This window comes from Electrona antarctica, assembly GCF_951216825.1.
Source record: "Electrona antarctica genome assembly, chromosome: 15".
Lineage (NCBI taxonomy): Eukaryota > Metazoa > Chordata > Actinopteri > Myctophiformes > Myctophidae > Electrona > Electrona antarctica.
In genome coordinates this window covers 41,610,480-41,636,834 of record NC_136796.1, presented here as the reverse complement: position 1 = coordinate 41,636,834, position 26,355 = coordinate 41,610,480, and the positions used below count along the sequence as shown (strand labels likewise).

Below are 26,355 nucleotides of genomic sequence, written 5' to 3'. Positions count from 1 at the left end.
AGATCTACTTTCAAAATGACCAGCTCAACAAGATCTACCCACTGAAAAAATAAGTGTACCATTGCTGAAAATAGTTTAAATATATAATGTACCTGGGGGGGCTTTGGAATAGGGAGGGGGGAGAAATTATGACAGGCAGTTTCTGCTGTCAAAATATGTCCCCCCCCGTATTTAACTTAAACGCCCAATGCATTCTCAAAGGCAATAGCACAAACGTTGCCATGCTACTAGTCCTACATACTTACACGTAGAAACCCCATTCAAACCTATTTAGGTTCATCTTACGGTGCACATGTTTGCCTGAAAAGAAATCTCTAGTTTTAGAAATATATAGTGCAAGGACACTTCGACACCAACTCTGGGGGAGCCCGGGTTCAAACTGGCAACCTTGCAGTTACCATCCAGCCACTCTACCCCCTGAGCCACCACCGCCCTGTTTTGGTTTGGTTTTACTATAGTTTATGACAGAATGGAGAGAGAAAGCTAAATTCATTGACAAAGTACATTTGGAATTTGTCACCCATCCTACACACCCTATAGGGTATGCACACCTCGGCTACATTGAAAATGAGTATAAATAAAGGTGATGATGAATAAAGTGAGTGGCAAATCGAGTGGCAAAGTGAGTTTAACGTCGTTTTCTGTTTGGATGTATGGGCAGTCAAGGCCAGAAAGTATAGTTTTGTGCCACTCAGGCGTTCCCGCATAACTTCCGGGTATGATGAATGAATGATGTCAACATGCATAATACCCTCTTATTAAAGTTTCACAGGATGTCGTTATCCTCAGTTGTCACAGCATGTGCTCACAAAAAATGGTCTGTTTGCTTTTTAGGTCAACGGTTGTTCAAAGGATATGGAAGCCATGTCGGTCACCACCAACCCCGCAGAGTCAACATCACAACAGCAGCTGTAGTTAACCCAGGATCCCACCACAAGCTGACGGAACCATGCTGAGTTGATCCGACGGCCACAGTGGAATTACCTGCCTCTGGCTTTAGATGACGACCGTATACATCTACAGAGAAGACTCCCACGGTCTGTGGATGTTAAGTAGTCCCTGAAGTAAAAGGTTGTGTTGCTCATCTTCGTGACAAGGATGTGTATCAATGGAGGATGAGGCAACTCTTTAAGTCAGTGTAGCATTTGACCTACTTCTACCCGAGATTAATGGTTTGTTTTGATTTTCCTCTCTGTCTCTCTCTCTCTCTCTGTCTCTCTCTCTCTCTCTGTCTCAAAACTTTGGATTCGTAAGACACCAATGAGCTTATTTTGGTCCGTTGAGCTCCTAACGTCCCCCAACAAACTAGACTTTGACATCATTCCACACGCCATGCCTCTACCCAAACGGAAGAGAATCAGGACGTTCATGCTGCTGTTCTGCATCGTGACGTTCGCGACGTTCCTGTTCAGTTACACCTTCCGGGACCCCTCGCTCTACTTCTTCAAGTACGCTTTTCGCCTGCCAGACAATTTGTTCTCCAAAGGTGCGTGTGCCTGTCGGCGGTGCATGGCGGAGCCGGAGGACGATCCCTGGTTCACGGAGCGCTTCAACCTGTCCATTCACCCTCTCATGACCAGCGGAAACAGCTTACTGTCCGACGACACCTTCAAGTGGTGGCAGGTGAGATTCAGGGGGGCCGTCACCGCTGTTGACACAATAACCTGTGGAATGTCAGTGGTGTAAAGTAACTTAAGTACATTTACTCAAGTACTGTAATTTTGAGATATTTTTACTTTCTTCATTATTTCCCATTTTCAATACTTCTACTCCACTACATCTGCACTGAGCTTCACGTGGATAAGAGGAATTTTCTCTCTAGTCGTTTTTGTTAAGGGCCTTCCTTCTTGAACTCACTCTTTGCTATCTCTATAATAATAATAATAATAATTAATAATAATAATAATGTCTGTATTTACAAATGAAAGCAGCCAATTTAATCAGCTGCAAATATATATATATATATATATTTTTTTTTTTAATAATGTAAAATTACGTCTTGGCACAGGGTTGTTTTACTGCTTAAAACGTAACCTGACGTTCCCGGCACAGATTGTGTTCATACCATGTGATGCATTGACTGTGCAGAAGATATGCTCTCACCACACAGTTACACACACATTCACTGCAGCGATTGTTTAAAAAAAGAAAAGAAAACCTCATTTCAATTCAAGAACCGCTTGTGTTAAATTGGAATTGATTCTTTGCTCTGCTATCAAGCCAAAACACACTTTCTTGAGGTCCCAAGGCGGTGTGTGTCGTTTCTTTCCACCGACACAGCAGCGTAGTACGCCGCACTGATATACCTGTCTATACCTATTCAGAGATTAGCTTTGCTTTAGTCATTATCACATTCACCTGACACCACCGTGTTCATTTAGTGGTAAGAATAGAGAAATTAACACCAGCTGACCAGATGGTTTGGACTCATGATGGCGTAAGGCGGGGTCATGACGGCAAGACGTGGCAGTGTTCTTGTTTCACCCCTTTTGGTGTTTCAAGCATTCTGTTATACTTTAGCTATTGAAAAATAGCAGATCTACAAGCTCATAGCGCGCCACCGAGTGGCGCGCTATGAACTTGTAGGTCTGCTATTTTTGAAAAATCGTTAAAATGTGCCTCAAATCTTTCCGAAAATTGTCATGATTTAGAAAACTTTTTTTTTTAATTTCGACGTCAGGCCTGAATGGGTTAATTCTTCCAAGGGAGGGGGGGGGGGGGGGTCGTTAGTTTACATGGCACACCTTTTGCCAATTAATTTTACCACTTTTTTTTCCCCCTGCACATTTAATCATTATGCCAATTAACCCCTCCCCACACCCTTGCCACTGTGAACCTGTCAGCGAGGAGCCCCCACTGGGACGATGAAGCACCTTCCCCGTCCGTCCTAGTGCTCCCGTTGACAGCCTGTAAGACCTTGAAAGCCTTGTGGACCCCAGGAAGATTAGCTGCTGCTATGCACCAGCTAATGGGGATGCTAATAAAACTCCAAAACTCTAAGGCCCCATTTACACTGGCAGACAAATCTAGCCTGAATCAGATCTGTGCCACATCAAGATTGAAATCTGATTGGTTTAAAATGGTCACATGACTCATTTGGACAAATCAGATTCCAATCTGGATGTGGCTCAGATCTGATTCAGGCTGGATTTGGCTGCCAGTGTAAATGGGGCCTAAGAGTTGCTATAGTGCAGTATCCTGAAAGTACCCGAGCTTTCCTTGGCATAGAGGGGCGGATCAAACTGGAAACGGACGCTGGAAACGGACGCCGGCTCCATATTGGTTCACCAACCTATGGGCCCGCCTCCCCATGATCCCGCCCTCCTCCTCTCCCCTTCCCGGTAGAACACAGCGGAGAACAGTGACATCGCCGTTTGATTGATTATTGATTGATAATTTGAAAGAAGTTAAGTTCTAATTATTTGTTCTGCCCCAAAAAAATTGTTTATTGTCATGATTTGGAAACGTCTATGGGAAAAATGAATGGGGAATTATTTCCTGGTGCCCTTGAGCCCTTGTTGTTATGAAAGGGGGCGGTACTGCAACGCTCTATAGTCGTTCACCCAGGCTTTTATTTTTTTACTTCTTTTGAAACAAAATGGCCTGGGTCTCCGGGGCTACTAGTCCAGTGAAAAGGATCACCCTCCTGACCCGACTCCCCTGTTCGTAGTGATGTTTGGCGGTGGATTTCAACCCCTAGACCAGGGGTGGGCAACTTTGACGATGGAGAGGGCCACTATATTTCCACACTCACTCCCTAGGGCCATATCGTAGCCAATATCGTAAATTAACATTTTCATGTAATTTCAAATGCCTTTAATTATACTTGTGTTGAAGCAATGAGCTACTAATTTAGACTGAAGTAATAAAAGCGGGTCATGTTTGCATGTTGTGGAATAGCAACAGCTGAAACCAATATTATATCAGTATTCTGACATTAACCTGAGGGCCACATTAGTTAAGTGAAGGTGGGGGCCGCATGTGGCCCCCGGGCCGCCAGTTGCCCACCCCTGCCCTAGACTCTGCGGTGCATGGTGGCCAGGTGCTTTACACCTGTGCCATCCGATCCGAGGACACTGCGGTTTGCTTTTCATTATTTGCGCATCAACATCAATTTACTGGAAAAGAAGAGTTTTCTCATCGGACACAACAAGCCTCTGACATCACAGATATCTTATTTCACGATCATCCAGATCAGGGGTGGGCACATGCGGCCTTCACTTAATGCGGCCCACAGGTTAATATCAGAATACTGATATAGTATTGATTTCAGCTGTTGCAATTCCAAATATGCAAACATGACCCGCTTTAATTATACTTAATGACTAGTATTAAATGACTTAACGACTAGTATTCAAATGTTATTGTCTTTTTGTGTCCAATGTATTTGTATTTAGTTTATAAAGTTATCATAGCTAAAACTAAATGCATTTGAAAATCAATAAAAAGGTTACTTTTCAGGATTCTAATAGATCTACAAGCTCAAAACGCGTCGCAGCGCGACACATTTTGAGCTTGTAGATCAGCTGTTTTTGCTACGACAGTAATATGCATTGTGGCCCTCTGGAGTGAGTGTGGAAATATAGTGGCTCTCTCCATCGTCGCCCACCCCTGATCCAGATGCACGTGACGGACGATAACATGTCTCTTGTCATGCCTGATGCCTAGGCAAACATGCATAATTTTGCATACTTTTAATAAATAAACATGCATAATTTTGTGACATTGGTATGCATATTGTTTACTAATCCAGACTCATTCTGTTCATTACAATAGACACAGTAAAATATGTAGTATTCATTTAGCTCTGAGAGTGGTAAATATCCATACATAACATGATGTTCCTGTGCATGTTTTCTTACCCGGTCGGTATTCTCTCTCTGGTACATAAATACAGACAGTGCACAATGAAATGTGGCAAAGCCCTTTTGTGCCTTCATGTGTTGTCATTCCTAATTCACACAGTGCTGTCACCGCACGGGTGCACGAGAGAGGCCAAGAGAACCTCGACATGCATTTAAGCTCTCCCCCCGAAGGTTATTTGTTGAGAAATGTGCTCTGTGTATTGAGGCCGTAGTGTTACTGTTAGCTGCGCTGCCCTTGTTCAATCACTTGTGGTTAAGCCATTTAGACCCGACCTCAAAATTTAAAAAAAAATGTCTTCTAAATAATGACAATTCTCGGAAAGATTTGAGGCACATTTTAACGATTTTTGAGTGGTGTAAACCACCACCTACAACTGGCTTTGTTAGTCTGTCTGTCTGTCTGTCTGTGCAAAAAAAATGAGCATGGTTGATGCTGATTGGTTGATGCTGATTTCATTACGTCAGACATTACGTCAGAACACAGCTGATCAGGCTATATAATACCTTACACCACTCAGTTCACACGGGTGTGATTTTTCAAAAATAGCAGACCTACAAGCTCGTAGCGCGCCACTCGGTGGCGCGCTATGAGCTTGTAGATCTGCTATTTTTCAATAGCTAAATTATAACATAACGTATAAAACACCAAAAGGGGTTCCCGCCCAAAATGGTTTAAAGTAACCCTGGAGTCTGAACCTAATCTCAGACTGGTCTCTGCATTACATGCTGTGTGTGTGTCACCACCAGTGGTTGCAGGCAGAGAGTCATCCGGCCAACTACACGGAAGTGGTGGAGGAGTTGTTCCAAGTCATTCCCGACGAGGCGCTCTACGCGGATGGCAGCCCGGAGCGCTGCAGGACCTGCGCGGTGGTGGGGAACTCGGGGAACCTCAAGGGATCGCAGTATGGGGACCTCATCGACTCCACTGATATTATTATAAGGTGATTATTGTTGCTAAATGTTAAAGTGTTTTCTTGGCTTTTGCTCTGGAGCCACCATCATCAAGCCAATAGACATCAATCCACTTAGACAAAGCCAAATGACGTCATGATGACGTTATGATGACGTCCTCCAGTGACTCCGGTGACGTTCAGGACTAGGCCAGATCACAGCCCATATGGGGAAGATCTTTACGTAATTTCCAGGACGTCTTCACCAGTTTAAATAATATAGCTTATTCTGGGCCAGATCTGACTAGACTAGACTCTGACTAGGATGCCGTGATACGAGCGCGAGACCGACACAGAGGACGCCTCTCTCTCTCTCTCTCTCTCTCTCTCTCTCCCTCTCTCTGTGCATGCAGTAATAGCCAGGCTACACGGCGAAATGTTTGTGACAGCATGTAGTGTAGCCTACGTGGGCTGCAGTGAGACAGGACGTTAAATCTTGATTTTCATGAAATAACTCTCCGTCTCTCTCCGCGTGTGCGCGCACACACAAAGAGAGAGAGTGCACGAGGTCCAAAAGTTTGCTCCGATGCGGTTTTATCACCATTATTCAAGTGAAATGAGTTGGTTATGGTTTTATAGACTATTTAACAGCAACATTGGGCTAATGACTAATATGGCTTCCATGCACGACACAGGACACAGGACCCAAGGAATAAAGGTTATATATTATCATCTGATCATCTATCGATACAGTCGACACGACAGACAGACAGTCGGCGAGCGCCAAAAATGGTCCCCGACAGCATAATCGGAGCAAATATTGTGCGAGCCATTAAGTTGATCTGGCCTCATTCAGACTCTCTCTGATTGATCCAGGGACGTCCGTCTTAGTGGGTAAAATTTATGTTGGTTGAAATCAGGTGATATTCTGGGCCAGATGTGACTAGTCTTGGTTTGACTTGATCTGGCCCCAATCGAGACGTCACTAATTCGTCCAGGTCCTGACCGTACTTGCTGGGAAGATATCTCAAAATCTAATGGGAGGGATTGCCATGAGTGACACTTGCTGAGCACAAGAAAATGTTTTCCGCGAATAGATTTTGTGTGTAGAGGGGAAATATGAGTGGACCAATCAAGCAAGTGGTTACATTTTATTTATTTTTTCAACCTTATTAATTTGCTGCTTTCTTTTGTTTTAGCGATTTTATTTTTAACAGGGGGGCGGGGGCATTCGAAGTGGCTAAATATGATGTATTTTTTTTTCAGAATTTAAAAATATATATATTATTCATTATTATAGTCCTACTAGAACCCAGGAAATTATATCTGGCCACAAAAGATCACGGATCTACTGAATGTGGAAGGGGGATACTCCCATACTGTGTGTCTTAGGCTCAATCTTCAGTTTGTCTCCACCTCCTTCACATTCAATATATATATAAATGTATATTCCATTGCTCTTCATTTAGCATGCCGTGACTGTACCATGTTGTCTCTGTATGAAGCAACATTATTGCACTTATCTTTTCTGCCAGCACTCACAGTGACAGCAGCATGCCACTATACCGATTCAATTACAGGTTGACAGGACACAGCCAAGACGAGAGTTATTGTTTTACTTTAACAACAACAGCACAATACTTCACTAGTGCGGTACATAAGTGTGTGGATATGTTGTTGTTGTTATTATGCCGGCTAAAGCATCTCGAATGGAGCCATGCATGGTTGCTTGTCATTGCGTTGGAATAAACAAAAATGTCATCCTGGAAAAGAGCATACAGTGTCAAATAAAAATGCTGCATAATGTAGTTCCTAAGAACTGACAACAAGCTTAAGGTTTGAAGCTTGTTCTCTGTTCAGAGTATGAGTAATCGCAGAGGAACTAATGAAATTAATATTAATATTTACAAAGGATAATAATCACTGACATCTCTTTTCAAAAATTCAATCATGCTTGATCTCTCTCTCTCTTCAAGTGCTCCTGTTTGTAGTGGGATGAAAAATAACTGGCCTGTCAACGATGTGAGAGGGTCTCATTATTCAGATTCACTATTGAACATCAATCGAGTTCTCTGTGTGATGTGATAAGCTCTTGCAAATAATTTTCATTAAGATGGATGGTACTGTAAACCCAACGGACGTGATGTATAGGCACATTACATCGCTGACTGTTTTGGAATTGGCTTTCCAAAAGGGACTTTCATGTGTCCGTCATAAACCAGGTCGAAACTTTTTTAGTAAATGAACGTGTCGGCCATTTTGTTAGAGATATGTACTGTATATTATATGACGTACAGTATACAGCAGGCCTACATCAGATCGTTTCACATGTGACCATGTCACCTGTAATGGCATTCCTAATGGTTGAATTCCACCAACATTCTGGGGCACATCGCAAAAACGGGCCATTGTCAGCAACACATGCTCAACGGCAGGTTTTTATCTGACTTCGGCTTGGTGTGTCAGCATTAGAGATTGTTGTTGTGTGTCATGGTGTATAGGGTGTGTAGGATGGGTGACAAATTCCAAATGTACTTTGTCAATGAATTTAGCTTTCTCTCTCCATTTTGTCATAAACTATAGTCAAACCAAACCAAAACAGGGCGGCGGTGGCTCAGGGGGTAGAGTGGCTGGATGGTAACTGCAAGGTTGCCAGTTCGAACCCGGGCTCCCCCAGAGTTGGTGTCGAAGTGTCCTTGCACTATATATTTCTAAAACTATGAAACATTTCAAAGATTTATTTTCAGGCAAACATGTCCACCGTAAGATGAACCTAAATAGGTTTGAATGGGGTTTCTAGGTGTAAGTATCTAGGACAAGTAGCATGCCAAAGTTTGTGTAATTGCCATTGAGAATGTATTGGGCGTTTAAGTTAAATAACTCCGAAACTACAAATCATTTCAAAGTAAAAAGTTCCAGCATGTGTCTCCACAGTAGCTCAATTATAAAATGTGTGAATGGAGTTTCTAGGTGAAAGTGCTTTTTTGACGTGCCAATATCTGCCATTGAGCCCCATTATAAATTTCTCATTGAGAATGCATTGGGCGTTTAAGTTAAATACGGGGGGGACATATTTTGACAGCAGAAACTGCCTGTCATCATTTCTCCCCCCTCCATTCCAAAGCCCCCCCAGGTACATTATATATTTAAACTATTTTCAGCAATGGTACACTTATTTTTTCAGTGGGTAGATCTTGTTGAGCTGGTCATTTTGAAAGTAGATCTCACGTCATAAATGTGTGGGCACCCCTGGTGTAGAGCGTCAGCTTTAGAGATTGTTGTTGTGTGTCATGGTGTAGTGTGTCAGCTTTAGAGATTGTTGTTGTATGTCATGGTGTAGTGTGTCAGCTTTAGAGATTGTTGTTGTGTGTCATGGTGTAGAGCGTCAGCTTTAGAGATTGTTGTTGTGTGTCATGGTGTAGTGTGTCAGCTTTAGAGATTGTTGTTGTGTGTCATGGTGTAGAGCGTCAGCTTTAGAGATTGTTGTTGTGTGTCATGGTGTAGTGTGTCAGCTTTAGAGATTGTTGTTGTGTGTCATGGTGTAGAGCGTCAGCTTTAGAGATTGTTGTTGTGTGTCATGGTGTAGTGTGTCAGCTTTAGAGATTGTTGTTGTGTGTCATGGTGTAGAGCGTCAGCTTTAGAGATTGTTGTTGTGTGTCATGGTGTAGTGTGTCAGCTTTAGAGATTGTTGTTGTGTGTCATGGTGTAGTGTGTCAGCTTTAGAGATTGTTGTTGTGTGTCATGGTGTAGTGTGTCAGCTTTAGAGATTGTTGTTGTATGTCATGGTGTAGTGTGTCAGCTTTAGAGATTGTTGTTGTGTGTCATGGTGTAGTGTGTCAGCTTTAGAGATTGTTGTTGTGTGTCATGGTGTAGTGTGTCAGCTTTAGAGATTGTTGTTGTGTGTCATGGTGTAGTGTGTCAGCTTTAGAGATTGTTGTTGTGTGTCATGGTGTAGTGTGTCAGCTTTAGAGATTGTTGTTGTGTGTCATGGTGTAGTGTGTCAGCTTTAGAGATTGTTGTTGTGTGTCATGGTGTAGTGTGTCAGCTTTAGAGATTGTTGTTGTATGTCATGGTGTAGTGTGTCAGCTTTAAGCCAAAACCACACCAAAGGGTCGCGTTGGGACAAAATGTTTTTTTAAGGTATACCACACAAATGTAACTCATTGTTGTGGTTTACCTTAAGAAACGTTTTGTGCCCCTTTGGTGTGGTTTGGGCTTTAGAGCTGTGGTTCTCACAGTGGGGTCCAGGCAGGGACAAATTAGCCATTGGGCCAGTGGGGCCGTGGCCCAGGGGCCCTTGGCTCTCAGGGGCCCTTCGGGGAAATTTGACCGTGAGGTACTAGGTTTGACGCCCTGAAAAGGGCTCCTGGGGCCCTCTATTGGCTGTTGATTTTGTTAAATTTAGGTTAAAAAGATGATAAAAACACGAAAATCTCGCGAAAATATCTGTGGCCAGATATAATCTCCTGGGGTCTAGTAGGACTATAATAATGAATAATATATATTTTCTTAAATTCTGTAAAAAAATAGAAAAAAAAAGACTTCGAATGCCCCGCCCCCCTTGTTAAAAATAAAATCGCTAAAACAAAAGAAAGCAGCAAATGAATAAGGTTGAAAAAATACATAAAATGTAACCACTTGCTTGATTGGTCCACTCATATTTCCCCTCTACACACAATCTATTCACGGAAAACATTTTCTTGTGCTCAGCAAGTGTCACTCATGACATTATGTAACTGACATAATGCTGGCCATGGTGACTAACCACAAAACTGACATTCTGACATGATAATGACATGATACTGATATACTAACATAATGACATGATGCTAACCATGATACGGACACTGACATGATACTGACAAGATACTGACATCATTGACATGACACTGACAGGGCCGTTTGGGGTCCCAGGGGGTCCCCAGCTAAATGATTGATAGTTAGGAACCAAATGGACCCTTACAGGTCTGTAACTCAGGGTCAGATAGATAGGTCCATAGCCCTAATGCATAACAAACTGGAGGTCCTTGAAATTAAAATGTTAGAGAACCACTGCTGTCGAGAGTTTAATCCCACCGGGGTCACCAGTAGTAAAAAACGTAGTCTTCAAGGTGCTTTCAAATGAAGTGTCCTATTGTGATAGGAAAATAATACATCATATTTTGCTAGTAGTTTCAGCCTGGCTACAGTGGAGGTCTACCTCACAGTGCCTCAAATAACATATCTCCTAATTGAATCCAGCACTTTCAAGTTTTTAATTATAAAGCCAAAAGCTTTTGCCAGAGAATCTCTCTCTCTCTCTCTCTCTCTCTCTCTCTCTCTCTCTCTCTCTCTCTCTCTCTCTCTCTCTCTCTCTCTCTCTCTCTCTCTCTCTCTCTCTCTCTTCGCTGTTGCAGCAATGCTTCACTCACCTGTCATTTTGTATTTTGAAAAATCATGACCATCTGTCTTTCTCTCAAAAGCTAGAACATGCATGTGCATGTATAGCTTTGGATGTGCAAGTACAACAAACATGACCTATACTGGCCAGGCCAATAAAAGCGTAAAAAAATATATATTTATTTTTTATTTTATTTTATTTATATGTTGTTTATTAACACTGAAGCGCTCAAGAACCTGATGTTGGATAGAAAATTGTGGAGGCCAGTGTTCCAGGAATCCCGAGTTGGTGTTGGCTAGACCTCACTCTCGCAGCAACTGACTGACCGACTGTAGCCAAGGCTAATTTGCAACCCCAGTCCCTGGTTAGGCCTTTCTATACAAATACGATCTACCTAAAACAATCTTTTCTAAAAAAATTACATACAAATACATCTAATCATCTAATCTACAAAAGCAATAACAGTTTTAAAATGTGCCTAACATATTAATGTTCGCATTACCTCTGGCCCGATTTCAACCAGAGTTTAACTTCACCATTAAACATTTTGAGATCAGTTTGTCTTTTTATTTCAGTTGGTAGGGCAAGTATATCCCTTGTACTGAGTAAGATGGATTTAATACACTTGTGGAATGCCCTAAAAAGGCCACGGTACTGAAAACAAATAAATGTAGTCCAATATACAAGAGCTGGGGCTGCAGTGGCTAGATCCATTTCGACCTAAAAATGAGCTGCTATGTTCTTTTGTCTTGGCAGAATGAACCAGGCACCCACCGCTGGCTTTGAAGAAGATGTCGGCTCCAGAACCACTCACCATGTGATGTACCCGGAGAGCTCTGTGGACCTTGACAACACCACCCATCTGGTGCTGATCCCTTTCAAGACCCTGGACCTTCAGTGGATCATCAGTGCTTTAACCACAGGCACCATTAAACAGTGAGTCCGTTGCACTGAATCGCAGCTTTTCTTAATGACAATGTCCAGCACAGTGGAATAATCGTTGCTGTCGGGAGGAAACCTCATAACTCCATTTTTGAGGTTTTTGATATTTTGGCATAAATCAGTGCTATTGAACACCCTTTACGTCTGTGTATTGTTTCGAATGGAAATGGAAAGTAGTAAAAAGTGCTTTGGACAAAACCTCTTAACTCCATTGGACCCTCAAAATGTCTGCTAACTCCACCACCTCTTCCCCTCTCATGGAAGTAATTGACAATATATAACGTTACAACACCAACTTTGATGAGGCTGTATTGCTTTGTTTTAAAATATATGGTTTTCTTAATTTCCTGAAAAATGTATATTTTTCATTTCCTGAAAAATGAACATTTTGGAGTTATGAGGTTTCCTCCCGACAGCAGAGCTATGCTCCAAAAGATAAATGGTTTATTGCCACCGTTAGCACAATGTTTCTAGCCCAGTGGCTCTTCCCAGACAATGAGGATAGCAAGACACACTTACCATTATTCTAATTTGAGCTGGTCAGCTGACCATGCAATGACCCAGCTGGCAACAATGACACCATCAATGAAATGATGGAATTTAAAATATGACAATACCATCTACAAGCTTGAGCTTGTACTGGCTATTTTTGCTATATTCTTTATTTTTTATTTTTTAAAGGGCATTTTGAGCGGGGTGCAGCCAGAGGTTATGGATACTTGCAGGGTCCTTGGCAATGGAAAAGTTTGCAAATCACCTGACACGGACCACTAGAGAAACAAATTTGCCCTCTCTCAAACACTTATTGTAGGTGTAATTTGATATGGAAAATGAAGCGGCAGTCGTTTTACTCTATATAATTATTCTACAGGGGAGTGCAGAGAACCAGGCTGAAATGAAAAGAGACATTTGCGTTCGGGAGCTTTGAGTTGACTATTTTAACCCATTCAGACCTGACGTCGAAATTTAAAAAAAAAAGTTTTCTAAATCATGACAATTTTCGGAAAGATTTGAGGCACATTTTAACGATTTTTCAAAAATAGCAGACCTACAAGTTCATAGCGCGCCACTCGGTGGCGCGCTATGAGCTTGTAGATCTGCTATTTTTCAATAGCTAAATTATAACAATGTTTAAAACACCAAAACGGGTTCCCGCCCCAAAATGGGTTAATGGTTAATGTGGTTAAACGCTAACGTGACATGGATGCGTTCCAGGTCTCAATGGATTAATCCTATAACATTCACAGTCCTGATTTAGCTAATCAAACGTGCTAATTAAACCTGTCAGAGTTGATAGGTCGTTAGACGTCCTCAGCAGTGCTGGCGTGCATGTATGAAGAGAAGAAGGGAAGCAATAAGCTACAGTATAATGCTATGTGAATAGCTCCATTTCTTAGGCACGTGCAGTCGTGCAGCTTACAATTTGATACGATGTTTGACACTTCATGTTCAGTTTATTGTTATTCTGACAATATGCAATATAGACAGAAATGTACATGTGATATCAGTACTTACTGTAACACATATCACTACCATGTTATTAAGTTAAAGGGGAAAACCACCCATTTAACATGGTGAAACACATCTTGATGACATTATCAAGATGTGTTTCACCATGTTAATGATTTTTTTCAGACCTCTGGTTCTAGGAAACACAGAATGGGGGAACTTTTTTATTATTTCCACACAACAGCTCTAAGGTACATTAATGACATAGTAAAATGTTGAAAATGAGTGGAATGCCCCTTTAAATCTAGACAAAACAAAACAAAACAGGGCAATCTAGAGGTGAGCAGCTGAGCCAGGTGGCTCATGGGCTCTTCTGTCTGTGGTTCAACGTGTTCGTTTAGGCATTTACAGCACCCTCTGGTGGACAAACGACATACTGTATTGAGAACATTGATTTGAACATAGATTGACTGACAGAAAGCCTCTAATTATGCAATTTGTTCATGCACTTCATGCAGCTCAACTAAGCATCTATAATTGCATGTGAGAATTGATTCATATAAAATTGACATGAGAAGACCTGTGGTGATATTGAAATTCAAACCAATTGCGTCTGGATTAACGTTTGTCTACATGTTGGAAACATTGTTTCTCATCCTCTGCCATTCATCACTATGTAACACAATCATTATTTCCTAGCATAATAGTTCCATATCTAACACCCGGGTTAGATGATACATCCATATACAGTATAATAAATGCAGATCTGGCCTGAGCTTTCTTTCTGAATGCACGTTTCATCATAATTATGCAAACTGCCTGTGGTGTATAGTGCCTAGATGAAGATGAAGAGCCTTTGTCTGTTCAAACTGGACATTGCATTTCAATATGTTTTTCTTTTCATCAATTCATCATACTGTATAACCCATTTAGGCCTGACCTAAATTTTAAATATTTTCACGATTTTTCAAAAATAGCAGACCTACAAGCTCATAGCGCGCCACTCGGTGGCGCGCTATGAGCTTGTAGATCTGCTATTTTTCAATAGCTAAATTATAACCTAATGTTTAAAACACCAAAAGGGGTTCCCGCCCAAAATGGGATAATATTGAAATTCAGTGAGATGCAAATCACGTTTGCTCTCTGTTCAACATGTGAATAGAGCTATACAGACTTGTACCGTAGGTAGGTGTGTCCGAGATGTTGAATTATTTATTAATTTCTTGTTCCTTGATTATGTTCCCATTAATGCATGAGCTGTGTTTTCAGACTTTTGTCCTGCTCACTCAATATGCAAAAAAAGGTACATTCAACTGAGTATAATCTTTCTTCTGTTGCAGCACGTATGTACCTGTGACGTCCAGGATAAAAGCAAACAAGGACATGGTGAGTTCAATGACTGAAGGCTTTGGTTTTACCCTGGCTACTAGTTTCCATGCTATTTGATTTAAAGCTGCTATAAGCAATAATATGTCAAAATTTGAATGACCTTTCTTTTTTTTTCCTTTTTTGGTATTCAGACAGCTAGCAATGGGTAGAACGCTCCCCCCAAAAAAGTAGTCTCTGTGACACATCTAGGGGCCGCAATCTGCATTCAAAGATTTTCCTAGAAGCTTGATTAGTCATTGCGACCGGGTTTTTTTTCGACCAATGACAAAGCTTCTAGGAACATCTTTGAATGCCGATTGTGGCCCCTAGATGTGTCACAGAGACTACATTTTTTTGGGAGCGTTCTACCCATTGCTGGCTGTCTGAATACCAAAAAGAAAGAAAAAAACAAGTCATTCAAATTTTGACATTATTGCTTATAGCAGCTTTAAGCTCAATGTTCATCAGATAATCTTGTGATGTGATCGGTCTCAATAAATTTTTCTTTGTCAGAAGAAAGTCTGCTTGTCAGGACTTATGTGTTAAACCTGTGTTGTTGTTGTTGTTTTTTTAATGGGGCCACATGAATTCCAGCCCTCAGCTGGCAGGATAGAGACATAATTGAAATCACTTAGATTTGTTTCAAATGTAGCTCCAAGGCTACATAGTCTGCACGGTACACCATGAAGTATAATTTACTTAATCTTACTTACTTTAATCTTTTACAGGTGTTAATCTATAGTCCAACCTTTTTCAAATACGTCTATGAGACCTGGCTTGACAGTCACGGGCGATATCCTTCTACCGGATTCCTTACTTTACTGTTTGCCATTCACATTTGTGACAAGGTAAGTTGATATTTGTACTGTACAATTTACAACTTTCAACATATAGCAGATATGCTCATATCTCGTAGGCCTATTTAGTGCAAGAAGTAATGGCATGAACCCTGGTCAACAAACAGTGATAATTGTCACGTAAATATAGAGTGCCAAGAAATAATTTTAATGTTGCATACAGTAAGTAATATACATGGTATAATTTTTTTCCTCCGACACATTTAGGTTTGTCATACCTTTAGCATACAGTACATTATAACAAGGTGTGTGTGTGTGTGTGTGTGTGTGTGTGTGTGTGTGTGTGTGTGTGTGTGTGTGTGTGTGTGTGTGTGTGTGTGTGTGTGTGTGTGTGTGTGTGTGTGTGTGTGTGTGTGTGTGTGTGTGTCAAAGAAAGAATAGAACCGGTTACGTACAACAAAATGTCCCTGCAATATTGTTTGTTGCATCTCTAGTTCCCCCTTTTGGTGTTTTAAGCATTATAAAATCTTTGAATATAAATTCTTTCAGAGCAAACGTTTTAAACTCAAATCTTTGCTTCTGAGGGGTTCCTGGAACAACATATTTTCAGATGGGGGTCGGCGGCCAAATACATATAATTTTTGGGGTTCTTGACATTTTGACTTAAGAAAAAAGGCCGCACCTCTCGTAGTCACGATGCTAGAAACTTAATAAACCCGCGTTTCGGCAAGGAGGTTGCCTTCTTCAGGGTAAGAGGAGAAAATAGAGTCCGCAACACTGGTATGAAAACTCAGCTCCACTGGTTTATTTGAATCAACGTTTCGATCCCTTAGGATCTTCTTCAGGAATGGAAGAGTTTTCATACCAGTAGGTGCGGTTCCATTAAGCCTTTGCGAAAAAAGGAAGCGTATGTTCATTAAGTCGAAAAAAGAAAAGCGAATTGTCGGTGTTTCCATTAAACTGATAAAATGCGCATATGCAATAAGTTCATGAAATGTGCAGTAGGTTGCACTGTTTTGCCAGTAAAGTGAGGCTCATGTAAAGTAGTCCTAATCGATGTTCACACCATTGATTTGATGCGCTGTATGTATGCTGTATGCTGTATGTATCTCAGTTTAACGGACGGGACCCCATATACTGCGCTGTAATCTGATCCCTGGTCAGCGGCTGACCGACCGTCTGCTGCTTTCACAGTATTGACGACACCTACAGTCAAAGAACGTACAAAGAACGATTTGTTGTGTAATGCTTGTCTTAATATATTCGGGGCACATGTAGCCTATATGTCACGGGACTCGATTGGAGCATACTGGTCGTTTATACTGTAAATTGATTGATTGCAGCTGCAAACAGTTGTGAATAACTTGTTTCATCGGCTATATAGCCTATAGCCTACACGTTTAGGTTTCTTATCTTATGCAATGAATATAAATATTAAATAAATAAGAATAGATGAAGCATATGCATGGATCGAAATCGAATACTGCAGGGAGTAGGGACCCAGGCAGCTAGGTTATATAAAAGTTTAGTCTACTACACCCACGTGTGTGTGTGTGTGTGTGTGTGTGTGTGTGTGTGTGTGTGTGCATGTGTGCATGTGTGTGTGTCTTGCATCCATACAGTAGCGATCCAGATATCAAAATGATCGGAGCGCCCCGATCAACTCGGGAGGATTCAGACTTCATATGGGATCTTTGAACACGCTACACAATTATTAATCGGACGGGTCGGGTAGTAGTAAATTGGGACCTTATATGTATCCACAACATCACTCCGACACTCCCTCTCCCTCTCTGTCCACCATCCCATGCACCGTTCACTCCACTGCCTCCCCATCGTTGTTTTATTTTATTTTCCAACTGTTCAAAAGCGATATAATGCGAGTTCAATGCTTTCTAATTAAAAACCTTTTCCGCAAGTGTTTCCATACACTATTTGCACATTTCCCTTTTTTCGAAAAAGCCTAAATCCGCAACCTCCAAGCGAAAAAGTGTTTTTGCGAAAAATGGAGACTTATTCGCATGTTGATGTGTTTCCATCCAGGAGATTTTGCGCAAGAGCCTTAATGCGCAAAGAAACGGCTTTATGGAAACGCACCTAGTGTTGCTATTTTCTCCTCTTGTACTGCCTTTTGTCCAGCACCTGGGCTAGAGTGGAGGTGCACGCTCTATTACCTTTGCCTTCTTCAGGGTGACATGAAATATTGAGCACCACTGACATAGAAACAGGTATTTCAGAAAACTGTCATGATTTAGAGGACATTTTAAAAATGTCGACGTCAGGCCAAAAAGGGGTTAAGATTTTGAGTGTTTGTCTGGTATTAGGTGTGATGTCACTGTGAGGTCACAGAGCTTTGTGCCTGCATGCACACCACAGTACTAGTGGCAGCGGTGGCCGAACGGTTTGCAGAGCGGTCTTGATACCGGAAGGTCGCCAGTTCGTATCCCCGGACCGGCACGTTAAAATTACCACCGCTGAAGTGCCCTTGAGCAAGGCATTGAACCACTACCATGAAATGTTCTATGAGCAGGGCCTGGCTGTAAACAAGTATCTGATGCTTACTCCAGTTACCCTGGGTAAATATATTAACTTTGCTTTGCTTTGCTTTACAGGTGAGCGTGTTTGGTTTCGGCGCAGACCAGTTTGGAAACTGGCATCACTACTGGGAGGAGAACCATTTGGCGGGAGCGTTCCGACACACGGGAGTTCACGACGGAGACTATGAATACAACGTCACCCTGCTGCTGGCGGACAAACACAAAATTCAGATGTTCAAAGGGAGGTGATGCTGCTTTTTCACGCACTGCAGAGGCAACGCGCAGAACCTTGAATGAGTGATGACAGCTCGGTCTTCCTTCTGGTGTTCCAGAAATGGCAAGGCTGTCAGTTTGTTGTTCAGTTGTTCTGCGAGGCTTTGAAAAAAAACAAGACAAAGTGAAACAACAAGCCAACCTGACACTGCCTGTGCTTATGCTGTAATTCACTTTAATGACAGTTATATATCTCCACTCTCTGCCTTCATTGAACATTCCATTTTCCCACTGGCATATATGGTATATCGTCACTGTCCATAACGGTTACTTTTTCAGGAAAGGGGCAACAATTGGATCCAAGTTATTCAGTCAGAAACTCTTGTTGATGATTTTCACTGGTGAAATGTTCATGAAACACAGAGATGGACTTTAACCTGGCATCCCTATTGTAGACCTTTTGGAGTGACAGGGGAATGTGTTGTAAATCTGTTGAACATTTTTGCCCAAAATGGGGGCCGGGCAACTCCAGGGGTCCCTGAGGGGGTCCCCAACAAAATGAGTTCATAGATCTATAAGCTTGTGTCGGTCGACGTTCAATTAGATGATGTATACTATACATCATACTAGATACATACCGTATGAGATTAACCACCTTAACCCTATACATTGTATATACATTGTATAGGGTTAAGGTGGTTAATCTCATTTTGATTTGCAATATTAACTAATTTTGGGCCCACCTCAAAGATTCCCGGGGGTTCCCCAGAGCCAAATTTGAGAACCACTGATTTTATTAGCCATTTTATTACGGTTCGAGTTAGACCAATACGCTTTACTTACCAAGATGAGGTGGGACATACAGACAAATACAAATACACACAGTGGCTATATCCCCGTGTTCCATTTAGAATGACCAATATATTAAAAACCCAGATTATATGTCATTAAAAAAAACATAGCAATTAAGCCAGGCTACTCTTCTTTTCAAAGGTTCTGTTAAACAAGTCAGCGTTAAAAGTTTCTAACTTTCTCTAATTTTCAACTAAACCATTAAACAAAAAAACACATCAATTAGCGTGAAAAAGATTTACAACAAGCTATGACTACACTTTCATTACCATTGTGTTTTTTTGTTGGCTCAAATATCTAGGATGAGAATTAACAGTGGGGGGGACTTTGTGGCATTTGAATCAGACTTTAAGTATGTTTGTTTAAAGACAATGATAAGTTGCATGTGTAACTTATTATCGTTAAAAAGGGTATCTTTGAAAAACAAAGAAAAGGTCCCATAAAAGCTCTTTATAGAGAGTATGCACATGCATGTTTTTCCCATCAGGACACACCCCCCTCATCTAGACTGAGTGGCAAAACATTGAGCAGCATGGAGTGTTGGCGTTTGGAAGCGCTCGTTGGAAATCACTCAACCGGCCTGCGTACCACCTGTTTCTAAATGTCACATAATGCAGGAGGCAGCAAAATGCTGTGTTATTGAAAACAAGCACTTCCAAACTCTGACACTTCAAATGCAGGGCATTTCTTGACAGAAAGTAGCTCATAAGGTTTCTATGGTGGATTTTTATGAAACAAAAACTTTGCAGATAGAAAGAGGATAATTCAAGCTTTTCGTACAGCTGCAATGTTGGTGAGTTTAACATTGTTTAATGCAATCAGGACTTTTCTGTTTGGATGAATGGGCTGTCAAGGCCAGAAAGTAGTTTTTTGCCACTCAGTGGGCGTTCCCGCATAAATTCCAGGTACGATGATGTCACGCGCATACTCTCTATTGCTCCAATAAAGAGCAACATTTTGGCAAGTGTCTGACAGTGTGCGGGACCTTTTCTTTGTTTTTCAAAGATACCCTTTTCAATGTATGCTCTATTGCCCTACGCACCTGTCACTAGCCTTCTGAGGTGTGCATTGGCCTTTTGCTAAATAACTTATTATCATTGACATTTTCAAAAGTGCCTTATCAAAGACATTTGTAAAATGTAAATGGCCCTTAAAGTGCCTTTGATTAAACTTGAGAACATACTGTAGGTTGAGGAATACTTTATATATAATTACGCTGTTGTAGTCTCTGCAGAAACCCAAATGCTCTCACGATAAAAAGGTGGTCAGAGTATGAGATTATGATATTATTGTGATAAATAACACCATGCTTTTGCTGTTAATAATGTGCATTTAAAGATTAGCATATTATATTATGCATGACAGAGGTAGCCATGTTGTCCCTGTGAGTCTAATCAGTAACTTTCTTAAGTAACCCCCAGAATGTATACAAAATGTTACATATCCTAATTACAGCTCTGTACTTAGTTCAGACTTAATGTTACAGTATTTCCTTGTTTGACCAAAATGTAGAGGCCTTTGTTCTAAGAGGACTGCATTGATGAACTTTTGTATGACTTAAAAACAGAAAGAACCACTATGTTCTCACATTATTGCTTCCTCTGAAAAGCAAGTGTCATCATATGAGACAGAAAATGTACCCAATGTACATAATGATCCTGACCGATACAAAGTGATGCTGGAGAACCAGCTTTCGATACTTGAAGATGTTTCTCAATTGGGGACTCGGGTGCATATGTGGGAAGTCTGATGAATTACTGCGAACCCAGTTTCTGATCTGAAAGACTTTCCTGGTTTTAATGATGATCATCATCGTCATCATCTTCATCAACACCACATACTGTTACTATTCACCGCTGCCTCGGAATTGGACTGTCCTCGTCAACTCCCTGGCTCCCCCTGGTGGCTCCCCCTGGTTTAGTGGCAAGACACTGATACCCTAAAGCCAAATTCCAATACCCCAAGTCTCGGCCACTCGCTCGCTCGCTCACTCACACTCGCTCACTCCAGCATGGAGGTGTTACGGTGAAATTGATGACCTGCTGAAATAGTGACAATCGTGTAGACATCACATAAAAATGTCAGTGTCCGAATGCAAATCGCTGCAGTTTGTTCATTAGCAGAGTTCAACCTAGCGGTATTCAGGCCACATATTTAAAGACCTCCATGTAAGTTGTGTGAAGTCCACAAGATGGTAACATATTTCGGCAGGTCACCAATTTCGCCATAATTTGCCATGCTGGAGTGACCGAGTGGGAGTGAGCGAGTGGCCGGGTTTTGGGGTATTGGAATTTGGCTTAAGTGTGCTGCATGGTTTGTGAATGGGTGAATGTAATGCACTTTGTAAAGCACTTTGGATAAAGGTGCTTATATAAATACACCACCAGTTTTCAATTGTCACTGGTCAAACTGGCCAAAATGATAGAAAGTAAACGTTTCACTATAGGATAAAGGTGGCTTTCATATTTATTGGCACTAATCCTCTTCCCCCTTCACAAAAACTTCATCTTTTTAATGAGCTGTTTAGTGTTTATGCTGTGAAACCCTACAAGAACATCCCTTGCAATGTAGTTTTCAACAGACTATTCTTATTTCTTGATCACTTCTTGCATTGCTATTCTCAGTCTGATGAGGGACAGTTTGCTCTTCTATGTTTTTTTCTTACTTATCAGTAGCCAGTTGAGTAATCCTTGTGAATGAAGCACCTGCCACCTGCCATCTATGCATAAATCAGGCATTGCGATGCCATCACGGCCCGCCAATATACCATTTTGTAGACTAAATCAACTGTAGATTAACTAGACTAAACCTAAAACATTTCAAATGACCAAAATATGATAAACTAAAGGGATTTTTTTTCAAAAGACTGACTAAAACCAAATAATTTTGATTTAGTTTTAGTCTTTTGTGTTTAACACAGGACAAAGCTGCTTGTTCTTTTGAAAGTCCTTGTAGTGGTACACATTTGTGGAGAATGTCTGAAGACTGCAAACTGAAAAGTGGACAAATGTAATCAAATGGCAGGTGTGGGGAATTCAGCAGGTGCAGTCTGGGGTTGCTATGGCAATCACAATTGGCTCAGGCAGAGCCTGGAAATTGGACAGGTGTAGGGACTTAGGCTCATTAGGTCCACTGGCAGAGCCTGACCAGTAGCCTGGCAAATAAGCCAGACCGAATCAGCCGTTGGCAAAAAATTGCCTGCCGGCGGATTACGGTCTGGATAGGCTCAATTGTACGCCCATTTCCTACACCAGAGAACTGGTGTGGCCAATCGGGACACGGTATGCAATATGGGCGGGCTTTGGTACAGTGACATTCAATGCTTGAGACCTTTGACTGACAGTACCTCTAACCAATTGCGTCAAAGAGAAAATGTTTGAACCCGCCCCCCGGGAAACAAGATCCATACACAGCATCTCCAGACTCAAATACCAGACCAGAGCCTTTTCTGGCAGTTCTGGACAACCGTGTATCTGACCGACTCAAGGCCGGGCACTACACTCGTCTCCCGAGTAACGTGGATGTAACAAGTATGTACAGTGTTGTACACACAGAGACGTGGCGCATTTATTGTAAGATGTGGCTCCCTCTAGTGTTTTCTGTGTGCCAGAGGCAGAGCCCAGCTCATCTCCCTTAGAGATAGGGTGAGAACTTCAGTCACTCTAGAGAGACTGAGAGTAGAGTCGCTGCTTCTTCGCTTGGAAAGGAGCCAGCTTAGGTGGTTCGGGCATCTATTAAGGATGCCTCCCGGGCGTCTCCCTAGGGATCGAGGTCCTCGTTGCACGTCCCACTGGAAGGAGGGGCACGGCGGGCAGACCAAGGATCAGATGGGAGGATAACTCCAAACTGGCCTAGTCGGAATGCTTTAGCCCCTTTCAGGGGACCCTCGGTTACCTTTTCTGTCATTTGGACAGCGGTACCCTAGGGTCTCTTGAAAGTTAATCCACGCTCCATAGGACACAGCTGTACCACTGTCTGCTCACTTCACGGACACCGGCGGCGTTGCTTGAGTGTTGATGAGATGTTTGAAAGATGCATTAAGTAGCAGTAGACCTATACGTGTGTGAAGCAGCGTTAATATTTTTTTAATTGTGGCATCTCTGAAATTCTCTCTTCCTCACTTCCCAATGTCCCGCCGCCTCCCACACCGTGACATAGCTGCACGTCCTAGTTACTGCCTCTGATTGGCCGACCTAGTACATGATGGATGTTTTCAATTCTGTCGTGTCGTGACTCATGGGTCTATTTAACTCCTGTTATGGCCCGATCTTTAGCTTTGGTAATTTCAAAAATTGAAGAGGACATGTTTCCTCTTTAAAACTGTATTTCTAAAATGTCTGAACCCAGATACAGCAACGTGCAGCTAGCCAGTCGCGGTGCGGGAGGTGGGACATTGGGAAGAGGGAATTTCAGAGAAGCCAAAATTGTAAAAAAGAAAAAATACTTAATCGCAACACCGACTAACGCTGCTTCGCACACGTTTCCGCGGTCTCCTACTACTTTATGCATCTTTGAAACATCTCATCAACATTCAAGCGACGCCGCAGGTGTCCTTGTATCAGCTGTGTCCAATGGAGAGTGGATTAACATTCAAGGGACCCTAGGATACCGCTGTCCAAATTACAGAAAAGGTAACCGAGGGTGCCGAAAGGGGCTAGGGAACGCCTCAAATCCACCAGGATGAAGTTACTAATGTTGCTTTGGAGAGGGAAGTCCGGAGCTCTCTGCTGGAGCTGTTGCCCCCGCGACCTGACTCTGGATAAGCGGTTGAAAATGGATGGATGGATGGATAACAGATGTTTGGCAGTGAAAAAGTTGGCAGTGAAAAAATGCTGCTAATGAGACACAAGACTGTGGAAACTGAAGTGAATTCTCTCCACCACACACCCCAAACAGGTGTAATATAGCTACTTAACTGCTTATTTTTTTATTTTACTTGGTAAAAAGCAACAACTAGTCAGTAATCTTACATAATGCAAGATTCACTCAACGTCTAGACCTCGTTTACTCTGTAAGAACTGTGACCCCATACCATATTTTTAAGCTATGTTAAGCAGAGCTGTAGGCCTAGTCAATAGTAGCCTAGTACCATGATGTGAAGCTTACAGTATGTTAATATCCTTACCCTTATATGGTATTTAACTGGTGGAAAGACTAGGCCTATTAACTACCGTAGTCTCTCTCGAGACAAACTGTTGACTCACGACAATTCAAAGGAAAAGAGGGCACTGATTCTCCTTTATTTGCTTATGGGTTCTCAGATTGGTATTTAACAGATGCATTACACACCCTTCCAAGGTGCAGTGTGTTGGCTTTGTCAGAGGGGGGAGCTGTTTGACAGCATTACTCCACCCGAGCACTACAGTCGGGTGGGGAAAGGAGGTGGGGAAAAATCATTTTTAAAAGAGAAGAATTTCCTGATTGACGAACCACACCTCAAAACACACCAGGACAGACAAGACTGAGTCCAGTGTCCGTTGTTATTATTTGCCTTGCCTTTTATTGCGGGTGGATCCAAAAGAAAAGGGGTGAACGACCGCGAGAGGTGAGTTTGGTTGAATGAGGAAATTCAACCTAATTTATATACAAACAAGCGACATGTACGTGGTACAAAGGAGAATATATTATGCATGAGGTTTATGCACGTTACATTACTAATCTGAGTTACAAGATGAAATGGAAACAATGAAGTGACTTGTGTCAAAAGAGTTTACTAAAGTGTACTGTGTAGTAGAGTCGAGACACGTAGTGGTGTTCATGATGAAAATCATGGGGTAAACTTGAACGTAACATGATGTTATACATGTGCCGGACAGATGTATTCAGATAACTTATTATTACAGGAAACCACAGAAACCAATAAAGCTCAGTTTGTGTGATGCCTGCTGTGTATGCATGAAAGCTACAGTAAAATAGGCTACAGTGTATCCATTTGTATCTCTGACACATGGCTGTACTCAGAGTTAACGATTTTACTGTACTGTAGTACAGAATAGTAGCATATAGTATGTTACTGTACTATAGTAGCTATGTAGATGTACAGTGGTACAATAGCAATGTTGTAGCATCTGTAGACTATAGTGTACTCCTCAGAGTGCAGATCTCCGCCAGGCAAGGATTGCCTACCCAGAGGGGCTGTGTCAGTCGTGGGGCGTGCATGCGCTTTGTGCATGCGCCCCTCAACAAGTGATACCAATTTCGGTGTGAATGGATGTTGCGTTCATGATATACTGTAGCCCAGGGCAGGGTGCCCACACTTATATTTTTTAAATTGAGAGCTACTTTCAAAATTACCGGCTCAACAAGATCTACCCACCAAAGAAATTATATTATTCCATTGCTGAAAATAGTTAAAAAATGTACCTCGGGGGGCTTTGGAATAGCGGCGCTGGCATCACATATAGAGAAACACACTTGGAATGGGAAACAGAGGGCAAAAATGAAAAAAAATATGTTTTGTATATATAACCGTAATGCTACTGACGTTTGTGCACAGCACTTGAAAACAAAGTATTCCAATGTGGGTTAAACAGGCCCTTTTTGATGTCAATCAATCGTGGCAGATGCCAAAAACATTTTAATTTGATTTAAACCAAGCGACCTCGCGTGCACGCATTCGCCCATGGCTGACAGCAGACTGCTGGGCGAGCACTGGCACTTTGGCATTGGGGGGGTCAGATCAACATTATGGAATGAATTCTGTACTGGCCATAATATGGAGAGTGTACAGGGTTTGATGAGGTCAGATCAATATATGGAATGTCAGAACAGGTCAGCTCCATATATGGAGATCTAAGGGTGGCATGCAGCGGGGGGGGGCATGTGTCTTGAGTGTACAGGGTTTATGTAACAAACCCAACAACGGTATATGTGTACAGTAATACATGTATTAGTACCGGTACACACAGTAATGACAGTATCCATCCAGCCAGGGGGAGAAAACGTGTGAAAAATGGAACATGTTTGTTCCATTTATCACTGCTCAGGCATCAACGCAATGCCAGGAAACAATGTCAGGCTGAACTCAACACTTAAGGAAACCATGTTTTCTAAATATAGCGT

General features: G+C 41.9%; 2 protein-coding genes across 5 annotated transcripts in view; both read left to right on the top strand.

Moving 5' to 3' along the window:
• Nucleotides 1-19,065, top strand: part of LOC306937815 (CMP-N-acetylneuraminate-beta-galactosamide-alpha-2,3-sialyltransferase 1-like) — a 116,530-nt gene extending 97,465 nt beyond the window's left edge. Inside the window, exons 3-8 of the mRNA XM_079521786.1 lie at nt 835-1,623; nt 5,613-5,806; nt 11,892-12,071; nt 14,867-14,912; nt 15,623-15,742; nt 18,304-19,065. Of these exons, the coding sequence (XP_079377912.1) occupies nt 1,261-1,623; nt 5,613-5,806; nt 11,892-12,071; nt 14,867-14,912; nt 15,623-15,742; nt 18,304-18,477 (1,077 nt within the window). The 5' untranslated portion in view covers nt 835-1,260 and the 3' untranslated portion in view covers nt 18,478-19,065. The remainder of the gene's footprint in view (nt 1-834; nt 1,624-5,612; nt 5,807-11,891; nt 12,072-14,866; nt 14,913-15,622; nt 15,743-18,303) is intronic.
• A 107-nt stretch (nt 19,066-19,172) lies between these two features.
• Nucleotides 19,173-26,355, top strand: part of cdc42se1 (CDC42 small effector 1) — a 29,583-nt gene continuing 22,400 nt past the window's right edge. For 2 of the 4 annotated variants that reach the window (XM_079522314.1, XM_079522311.1), the window contains exon 1: nt 24,750-24,838. The gene's annotated coding sequence lies outside the window, so the exon portion shown is untranslated. Of the gene's footprint in view, nt 20,087-24,749; nt 24,843-26,355 lie in introns of those variants that run through there. The other 2 variants (XM_079522312.1, XM_079522313.1) reach the window with 2 other exon arrangements.